Here is a 10,853-nt window from a genome sequence, read left to right as displayed (position 1 = left end):
AAAAACTTTTCAAATATCTCTTATATCACATTTAGAATAGTTCTAAATAATTAGAGGTGTCAAAGTGAGAAATAAGCTTAGAGAGAGAGAACTTGGAGAGAAAGTCTCAAATAAATCACTATAAAATCTCAAAGTATGTACGAAATTGGTCAAAACTCTTATGTATAAAGCTAGGTAGCTTAGAGAGGAAGCTAAACATCTAGGAGACAATTAGGAGACACTTAGGTCTACTTCTACCAATCACAAACAAGCCAAGTGGACATGTTTAAGACATGTAGGTGACAACTATATTTATAAGAGCCAATGAGAAAGTGTCAAGTGTTCTCTTGTCTCTAGGTGGTTTGGAGAGGTAGCTCCAAAGTAAAGAAGTAGCCAAAAAAGGTGGCCCATGGTGGCCTAGGCTTGTCTTGGCGGAACCAAAAACTAAGGAATTGGTTTGCTTTGGTTAACCAAATAAAGGTTGAACCAAGACAAATCAATTCCTTAGACCAAAATAATAAGAAGAAAAAAAATCTAATATCACTTTTGCCTATTTCCCAACCTTCTTTATTTTTGCACTCCCTAGAATGACTATTGTCACATCACTAGAATGGTTATTCCTATTCCAACTACTAAACTCCAAAAACTAAAATTTGGTGACCATTAATACAAGGTCAAATAGAATACATTTTAAAAAGAAACATGCCTATAAATCATAAAGGCATGACCTAAAAAATAAAGAAACATACACCCTTAGATATAAGGGAAAAAATAACTTATACACTTAACTACTACATATAGAGGAATAGAAAGCAATCTATACAAAGTATATACAATATAAGACTAAGCAACTATGAGGAAAACACATACTCTATGCTTAAGATAAGCAAAGGTTTAAGAATCACATCCTTTCTAGTAATTTCCTCTAGCCTCCTAACCATAGACCTTGTCAAAGGTCCTATGGCCTTTAAGAATGGTCCTACATCATAGACTCTAACCTTCACCCTTGTTGGATTTATCACTTCCAAAGTGATCCTTGGTAGGTTTTCATCAAAAGAAGAGAAGGTAGCTTTAGTAATGATTAATGATTTTTTTTAATTATTACAATAACAAACAATTAACAAGTGGTATAAATTACCCAAATCTTCAAAGCCAATTTACTAATTTTGGGTTAAAATTAATGCTTGGACATTGGTCGGAAGAAGACAAGAATGATACTTATTAAGTACACAAGCACTAATGTTAAATGTAGACTCACAATTGTTGTTATAGGAATGCTTAATACATCACATGCCAGCCTACAAAGATTTGAATAACATTCACTACTAGAAAAACACTGTTTAACATCGCTATATTTATATCGGTTCCAATAGAAATGACGTAAATAAGAAATGCGGTGGAAATTTTGTAAATAAATAAAAGATGTAAGCATATTTACATCGGTTTTGTGGAAAAACAATGTAGATATGAAAAATTTTACATCAATTTTATTATTGACCAATGTAGAAATGAAATTACAAAATTATTCTACATCAGGTTTACACTTGACCGATGTAGAAGTGAAGGAAAATTTCCACGACCCTCAACACACACGCAACTGTCTCGACACAGCACTCTCGCGGGCTCTTTTGGTGCTGACCTTCGAGCCACAAAACCCTAATTAGGAGAGAATGGTGGATTCCCCATCTCTGCCATCGATCTCCACCCTTATGGTGCTTCATCTTTGGTTGGGAGGCTTTGCAAGCGTGCTTCATCTCTTCCAGAAATCAACGCCATCCCCTGTAACACCCCAAGTTTTATTTCACTTTTTATTTATTTTAATTGAGGGTATTCTGGTAATTTTATAAAGGTATATGGGTGATTTAGTAGCTTGGAACGGGCTGTTCCGGAATTGGAGCGGGCCGTTCCAAACTACCAAAATGTGTGTGATTTAGTAGTTTGGAACGGGTTGTTCCAAACTACCAAATTGTAGGTGAGTTAATAGCCTAGAACGGGCCGTTCTCAAGTTGGAACGGGCCATTCCGGACTATTAAAAACTGCTTTAAACTTTAAGTGGGAACGGGCTATGGCAGTTGTGGGTAATAAATGCACACTAGAACGGGCCGTTCTGGTTTGAGAACGGGCCGTTCTGGGTGTGATTTTTACTCATGTTTTTATGGTTCAGAACGGGCCGTTCCGAATTTGGAACGGGCAGTTCCGGCGAAGCCTGAGGCCTATAAATTGAGCTCTCTACCACTCTAAAAAGACACACCTCTCACTTTCTGATTTCTTTTCTTCTGCTCTCTCTTCTTTTCTCTCTACTTTCTACTTTAGACCCAGGGGAACCCAGCGAGGGAGACCAACCAAATCTTGTGTAGGTTCAACTTCTACATATCCAGGTACGGGGGAAAATGGGACTATTTATATGTAGAGTTACACGAGGGAATTGGGTAGAGGAAGAACCCTAATTTTATAATTATTTCTGTTTAGAGAATTCATTGTTTTGTGTGATTCTGTATGAATTTAGGATTATGAATATATATTTTATTTGTAAAAATGATGCTCTGGGAGAGAGAACGAAATTATAGAAAAGTGCCTGTAAGTTAAGTTTTGGGAAAAATTTGACTATTTCTGTTTGAGAAATTGAGGATCCCATTAGATTCTGTATGTGTTGAGGACTAGAAATATATATTTAATTTGTAAGAATGATGATCTGAGAGGGAGAACGAAACTGTAGAAAAGTGCATGTGGGCTAGATTTTGGAACAATTGGGGGTTTTACCGTTATGTTGAAATTATATTAAATTGGTAATTTTGTTGAGTATTATATTAATTTATGAATGTTAATGTTATATTATTTAATAAGAATTGATAATCTAGATGTGAATTGCTTGAGGAATGTGTAAACCCTTATTTTGTTAGACGTATCTGTTGAGTATGTGATATGGAATTGTGTATGTGATATGGAATCGTGATATTGGATGAGATGTTGTATGGACATGATTATGAATGTGATTGCGATGTGTTTCCTCACACTAATGCTGAGGGACGAGCGCTCCTGGATGATCACGGATGATACGAACCCTGGGTAGGTGATGCTTCAGGGACGAACGTACTCCTAGATGATCACGGATGATACGAACCCTAGGTAGGTGATGCTTCAGGGACGAGCGTACTCCTAGATGATCAGGGATGATACGAACCCTGGGTAGGTGATGCTTCAGGGACGAGCGTACTCCTAGATGATCACGGATGATACGAACCCTGGGTAGGTGATGCTTCAGGGACGAGCGTACTCCTAGATGATCAGGGATGATACGAACCCTGGGTAGGTGATATATCAAGGACGTGTACCCTTGGCATAGGGTGGGATGTGTGAGACAATTAATACTTATGTCAGGGGTGGCACGACCTTGGGCAAGAGATGCTATAGGCGTGACCTTGGCATAGGGTTGATTGCAAGATTTGTGATAATTGTTGTGATTGCGAATTGTGACGTGATGCTGGATTGATAAATTATGATACATTGAAATGGTTATGAATATTTTGTTAAGTATCGAGTTATAATGAGATGATATATTGTGTGTTTGTATGTACTTTATATATAAATGTTTTCTTTTCTCACCGTACAATTTTGTGGATGTTTTAGGTGAGGAAGTTCCGGCTGCGAGTGACATCTAGAATGCCAACAGTTAAATTAGGGGTATGCTCTGATATTGTAACATCGGGGCAGAGGACTTTTAGGACAAAATTTTTATATGGATTTGAAATTGTAAATATCATTTTTAAAATAATTTGTAATCTTTAATATTGTGATTATTGGAGAACGATTTTTAAAGTTTCTCATGTGAACCCTTTTACCAACTTTAAAAATGTATTCTTCTTAATTTAATTAGATTATTATAATGTATGTGTTGGGGTAGTAAGGGTGTCACATCCTCTTCGACGGGGGTGGGGCGCTCCGAGGTTGAGGGAGGCGATGGTGGAGGTGCCACAAGGTAGGGTTCTCAAGGAGATTGAGGTTGAGGTTGAAGCCATTTCACTAGATGATGACTCCCATAGTTGCGTCGTTATCGTGCGCTCCCATTTCAGCAAACTCTTTCTTCTCTGCTTCAGGTTCGTCTTCTCTCAACGCGCCTCTCTTTTTCTCTTTTCATTTTTTACGCAATTCACTAACCCGACGTAGTTTTGTTTCCAATGTTGTTGTTGTGTAAACAGTTTCTCTGAACGTTTCAATTCAACAGCCGCAACCACAGTCCAATTCCATGGCGTATATTGTGAGTTCACCGAGCTTCCATTTCCAAATTAAAAATTAATTAATCAATTAATCATCATTTCATTGATTTTAATTTGCAATTGTCGATTTCCATTTACTTGTGGTTGTGGTGTTGTGCACGCTGATTTTAGTTTGTGTTTGAAATGAAATATATCTATCTATATATAGGAATTGGATTGTCTAACGAGTGTTAAAAAATAGTTGGTGAAGGTGTTTGAGGTGTCTCTGAGGACAACGGTGCCTAATGAATTCGATGTAGTTCCGCTAGTTAATCCTTGTGTTGCCAAGGCTGGTGTCAAAATTTCTTATTATCAATGGTTAGTTATCTGTGAATTGTGAAATGAATGTGGAAAAATGTGTTTATGCCAGCCACAAACAGCTGAGTCTGGATCACTTTTGCTTTCTCTTCCTATTGAAGCACAATTGAGAACTTGGTTAATTAGACTTTCAGCCTCTTAAAATCATGTTGGTGAGTAATTTACTATATCTTTTCAGGTTCTTGAGCCCTCTCTCTGCTGTTCCCTTGGTTGCTCTGTCAGGTTTTGGACTTTATGAGTTGGGCTTTCCTGTGGTATTGATATCTGCAACAAGAACTAGTCCTTATTTCTTTCCTACATGTACGAATTATATGACTGTTATGATTCACACTTTCTTGATCATGTATTTTGAATTTTAGCTTGCAAAATGTGTGGAGATTGGGCTGCCAAAAATTGTAATCTTACTTGTATTTTTATAGGTGATCTATGATTCTCATGATGTTAAATTGCCTTGCATCATTTCGTACATCTTTAAAAATAACCCCAAGTACCTAACCTACCAAAGACAAAATTATGATAAATTTAATTTCTTTTTCTTTACTTTCTTCAATTTAAATGTTGCATTATAAAGTAGTGACATTTCTTTGCACAGTACATTCCTCACGTGATGAAAGGAGAAAAGCCTATCGTTTATCGATTTGCAGTTTTATTCTCAGTGACAATTGTGTGGATTTATGCTCATCTTCTCAGTGTGGGAGGGGCTTATAAAAATGTACCACAAACAACTCAGGATACTTGCAGAATTGATCGTGTTGGTATTATAAGTAGTGCACCTTGGTAAGGGTCTTATGATTTTTCTAATGATAGAATTAGTAACAGCTTCTTCTTCATGTAGCAGTAAATTTTGGAGGACACGGTTGATGATTCTTGAAACTTGTTTTGTTATTTAATTAGATCATCTTAATCACTAAGGAAAAATGAATTTAATTTGATTAAATCATAAGTATTTTTGCTGATAAAATGTATCAACTAGTGCTTTTATTGATGTTTCAAGGTATGCAAGTGCAACTCCATTGCCTCCTTCAGTTCTGAGCTGTGGTGTCGATTGACAGGTGAAGTTAGTCTATAAAATTTCTGATTATCAATGGTTTGTTCTATTATTAATTGATCTTGCTGAAACTCTCTTGTAAATATGTTGGGGTTTAAAACTTTAAACCAAATGGTGGATAGGCAACAATTTGATTTAAGGCAAATAACCCAGGTAGTTATTAGTCATTTTCTAAAATAAATTGAAAACTATGGACAAGTTTATTTACTATTAGGAGATTAACAAACCTTCTTTTCAAAAACCCTTTTTTGGGTTGTGCCGTTCCAATGGATGTTAGAGGCAGCCTTTGGATTCACAATCGACAATAGGGAATACATAATTTAAGATAAAAGTTTCATGAAATCCACCGTTAGATTTTTATCTCTCATTACATAAATCATGTCGAGAAGTGTCATGTCAAATTGATTTTAATCTATGCCTTCGTAGTACATTATTTGATTAACATAATAATGCATATAACTATTGTCTGCATGTTTGCTTGTATCATTTGCAAAGTCGCAAATCTAGAGTTTGATTGCCTCAATGAATTATTGAATTAACTGGTAATTCTCTCTTTTGCTTTTTAACACATCGAATATTGATACGCCGAGTTTCACCAACACTAGAAATTATTTTATATTCAGTCCTGTTTTTCCAATAGACACTTATAATAAAATAAAATAAAAAAGTAAAATGAACTAAGTTTCTCTCGTAAATTAAAATTAACTAATAGATGCATATACTACTATATAGAAACTTCTTTAAAAATGAATTTTAACTTTTGCGTATGTAAATTTTAACATGCGATAGAAGTTTAATTATGTTTTCTTATTTTCTTCCTCTATATATGTTTCTTAAGAAGTTTTGTCCAAATAGGCTTTAGGCTGAAATGATAAACTTTTCTCTATCTTTTCTATCATTCACATATTGTAATTATTTCAATATCAATTCTTAAAGATACTTAAAGCATAGATTTGGCACTTATAGAGTTACTTTTTCCCTGCAGTAGTAATGTGACCAAACCTGCACTAAGGCTTGTTTAATATACCTCCTTCTCTGTTGAAATATTTTCCTTTTATTCTATTGTTTTGTTGAATTTGAAACTGACCTCTTTTGATGAAAATTTTAACCTCTTCCTGTATTATTTTGTTGAAATTGCATTAGGTGTGCTTGCAAAGATTCCATAGAAGATGGTGTTGTCTCTTTTATATATATATATATATATATATATATATATATATATTTGTTTATTACAGGTAATTAGAAAGAATCAAAAAAATAAATGAATTTTTTTTTAAAAAAAAATGCAATCTACATCGGTTGTCAGTAGAATCGATGTAGATTTTAGCACAAATCTATATTGGTTATCAGCAAAATCGATGTAGATTTTGCACAAATCTACATCGGTTTCAAAACCGATGTAGAAGTGTATGTATTTCTACATCGCCTTATTTTACATCGGTTTTAGAACCGATGTAGATTACCTCACAGAACTGATGTAGATGATACATCCTGTAGTAGTGATTCTTAGCGGTCCTTCTAATAGCTCAAAACATCCAACATGGGAAAAAACTTTGGCTCAAGTGGTGTTTCAGTCAAATAAAGAATTAACTCAAACTTGCTAGTAATATTAACATTTTGGCTCACATAGTTGATGTGTTCCTATTATGAAATTATAGTAAAAATAAAATAAATTAACAAATATGAAATATCATATAATAAATTAACAAATGCAAATACAAATAATTAAAAATTAATTTAACTTACATTATATGGATTCATATCTTTCATCCCTTAGGTTTCCTCTAATACAAAATCTTGTTCATTTGGAAAAACAAGTTGGGAAGTTGGGAAGTTGCACGGATAGGGATAAGCGAAGGTGATAGGGTTTCTAGTTTCTCCTTTTTCTACTTCATAACTTTCGTTTTCACTTTCACCTTTCTATTTTTAAAAATGAAACTCTCTTTTCTAAGTGACTCTATTGGTATTGTGAGTGGGAGATCAAAGATAGGTGGTAACTTATTTGTTTTTGTTTTTTTTTTATTTTAATTTTAATAAGTTAAATGGGCTAACTCAGGTTAGGTTCAAACCCATTTAACTCACGAGTTAAGTGAGTCGAGTTGAATTTAAGTAACAATTGATAAGTTTTTTTTTCTCTTAACTTAGCTTGGCTTGGACATGTGGTGAGCCAGGTTGGCCTATCGAGTTTGACTCGTTTTAACGCCTCTATAAATAACCAATCATGAAAATAAAGGAAAAAAGTAGGTGAAGATATGTGGCTGCTAAATTTTCAATTTTCTTTTTTATTTTATTTCGTATGAACAGATACGTAAAATATTGAAGAGAAGTGAAAATGTCAAAAATATTGATAATTTAATTTTTTTTGTATTACAAATTTATTTATTTAATAATATTTAATAATATTATTTATATTATTTTTTATTATATCATATAGATAAATAGACTAACCTATTAGACCTAACATGTTTATAAGCATAAGCCCAACTTTTTTAAATAAATAACCTTTTTTTAAAAGCCTGGTGATGGAGAAGGTGAGAGAAGTGATGGTTGAACCTCTCCTTAGCTTCTCCTTAAGCTCGGATCTTCTTCAAGGAAATTGAAACCGAAGTGATGAACCAAAGAAGGATGAAGAAACATGGATGGAATGAGGCAAAGCCTTGGATGGAAGCATCCAAGCTTAAAGAGCAAAGGATTGCTCACTTCAAAGAGAAGGAATTAGGGAATTCCTATGGTGTTTGAAGGCTCTCTCTTGCTCTCTCTCTAAACTCGGTGACTCTTGAAGAATTGCTGAAGATTCAATCAGAAATTCAATATATTCAAAAGTGCTAGTACAAGGCATGGGAAATACGTTTATAGGTGGGAGACTAAGGCAAATAGGCGCCAATCCGAGTAAGCATAGTTGGCGCCAAGTTTGAATTTCAAATTTGAATTTGAAATTCAAACTTTAGCCAACCATGTGACTAATCCGGATGGTACCTTCATCCTAATGTCATTTGGAAGTTATTTGATGTGAATTTAGAGCTCACATGGTCGGATCCTCACCATGCAATCCATGTGACTCAAATTCAAATCAAATTACTTCTAAATGACATAAAAATGAATCCTAATGCACCTATTAATGTATACTTCATATAAACCTAATCTAATGACCGAAATACATTGGTCAAAGAAATACAATGAATAGGAAAAATTACAAGAAGAAGAATGAGCCTAATATTGGGTATCAAAAGCCCAAAGCCTAAGAAGCCCAAATACAAGCCCAAAAACATAAACCCTAATCTATGGTCAAAATACAAGACCAACAATCAAAGTAACTTCCTATGCTAAGAAAATGCAATAAAACATTGTGTTTATTCAAGTAAGGTCCAAGTGAGAAGCACCCTAGGCCCACCAAGCCCATTAGGCCCACTAAGCTCTGAAGCAGTCAAGTCTTCAAGTAATCTCCTGGCCATAGCTCTAGTGGTTGGTCCTTTAGCCCATGCTCTTCCATCATTCCCTCCCTCTTGAGAAGGATTCGTCCTCGAATCTGAAGACTCTTCCTCATCATCACTAGCACCTACAAAAGGTTTGAGATCACTAACATTAAAAGTAGGGCTTACTCCATAATCAGAGGGTAAATCAAGTCTATAAACGTTATCATTGATACACTGTAAGACCTGAAAGGGACCATCTCCTCTAGGACTGAGTTTGGACTTCCTCTGTTTTAGAAAACGTTCTTTTCTTAAATGAAGCCAAACCCAATCACCTTCCTCGAAGATCATAGGTTTCTTGCCTTTACTTCCTTGTTGAGCATACTTCTCATTTTGGAGTTGGATATGAGTTTTAATCCTTTCATGAATTTTTTTAACAAATTCAGCTCTTGAAGCCCCTTCCTTATGAATGAAATGTTCAACATTTGGAAGAGGTATCAAGTCTAAAGGAGTCAAAGGATTAAACCCATACACAACTTCAAAAGGAGAAATATTGGTAGTTTTGTGAACTACCCTATTGTAGGCAAATTCAATGTGAGGCAAATACTCATCCCAAGATTTGTGATTGCCCTTTAGGACTGCCCTAAGCATAGTAGACAGAGATCTATTCACTACCTCAGTTTAGCCATCTGTTTGGGGATGACAAGCAGTTGAAAAGAGGAGTTTAGTTCCTAGTCTTGACCATAAGACACGCCAAAAGTGGCTTAGGAACTTAGTATCTCTATCTGAAACTATTGTCCTAGGAAGTCCATGGAGTTTAACCACATCTCTAAAGAAGAGTTTTGCAATGTTGCTTGCATCATCTACTTTGTGGCATGGAATGAAATGAGCCATTTTACTGAAACAGTCCACAACCACAAAGATAGAATCCATTCCCCTTTGGGTTCTAGGTAAACCTAGCACAAAATCCATGCTAATATCTACCCAAGGGGAAGAAGCAACAGGTAAAGGTGTGTATGTACCATGAGGCATTACTTTAGACTTGGCTTGTAAACAAGCCAAACATCTAAAACAATGCCTTTGGACATCCTTTCGCATATGGGGCCAATAAAATTTTTCTTTTAGCAAACTAAGGGTTTTATCAACACCAAAGTGCCCCATAAGCCCACCTTCATGACTCTCTTTAATTAATAGTTTCCTAATGGATCCTTGGGGTATACATAACCTTCATTCTTTGTACAAATACCCCTCAGCCATATAGAAACCATCAAAAGCTTTTTGTTGGCATTTTTTATAATTATCACCAAAATCAAGATCTTCCTCATACAACTCCCTAATATTATCAAATCCAAGAATTTGAGTACCTAGAGACATAAACAAAGTATGCCTTCTAGATAAAGCATCAGCTACAATATTTGATTTTCCTTTCTTGAATTTAATAATATATTAAAATTGTTCAAGGAACTCTAACCATTTGGCATGCCTCTTATTTAACTTATCTTGACCTCTTAAATATTTAAGTGACTCATGGTCACTATGGATGACAAACTCTTTGGACACTAAGTAGTGTTCCCAAGTTTGTAAAGCCCTAACCAAGGCATATAACTCTTTGTCATAGGTGGGGTAATTGAGGGAGGCACTTTTTAGTTTTTCACTAAAATATGCAATGGGGTGTCCTCCTTGCAATAACACAGCCCCTATGCCAACTCCAGATGCATCACATTCTAGCTCAAAAGTCTTTTCAAAATTTGGCAAAGCTAGTATGGGTGCATTTGTAAGTTGGTCCTTAAGAAGTTGAAATGCTTGGTCATGCTTTGAAGTCCATTTAAATAACACATCTTTTTT

The 10,853-nt window shown here is 35.0% G+C and overlaps 1 protein-coding gene across 8 annotated transcripts in view; it reads left to right on the top strand.

The window, feature by feature from the left end:
- Window positions 1-3,840: 3,840 nt before the first annotated feature.
- The window catches only part of LOC109815891 (nucleobase-ascorbate transporter 6), a 52,498-nt gene continuing 45,485 nt past the window's right edge, over window positions 3,841-10,853 (top strand). Inside the window, exons 1-7 of one of the 8 annotated variants that reach the window (XM_083061239.1) lie at window positions 3,841-4,073; window positions 4,176-4,234; window positions 4,435-4,550; window positions 4,729-4,850; window positions 5,207-5,327; window positions 5,545-5,602; window positions 6,584-6,673. In XM_083061239.1, the coding sequence (XP_082917365.1) occupies window positions 4,004-4,073; window positions 4,176-4,234; window positions 4,435-4,550; window positions 4,729-4,850; window positions 5,207-5,327; window positions 5,545-5,599 (543 nt within the window). In that variant the 5' untranslated portion in view covers window positions 3,841-4,003 and the 3' untranslated portion in view covers window positions 5,600-5,602; window positions 6,584-6,673. Of the gene's footprint in view, window positions 4,074-4,175; window positions 4,235-4,434; window positions 4,551-4,728; window positions 4,970-5,142; window positions 5,328-5,544; window positions 5,603-6,583; window positions 6,674-6,741; window positions 6,837-10,853 lie in introns of those variants that run through there. The other 7 variants (XM_083061238.1, XM_083061237.1, XR_014428284.1 and 4 more) reach the window with 7 other exon arrangements.

This window comes from Cajanus cajan, chromosome 7 (assembly GCF_000230855.2).
Source record: "Cajanus cajan strain Asha chromosome 7, NIPB_CcT2T_4, whole genome shotgun sequence".
NCBI classification, from domain to species: Eukaryota; Viridiplantae; Streptophyta; class Magnoliopsida; order Fabales; family Fabaceae; genus Cajanus; species Cajanus cajan.
This window is presented reverse-complemented; position numbering and strand designations above follow the sequence as displayed.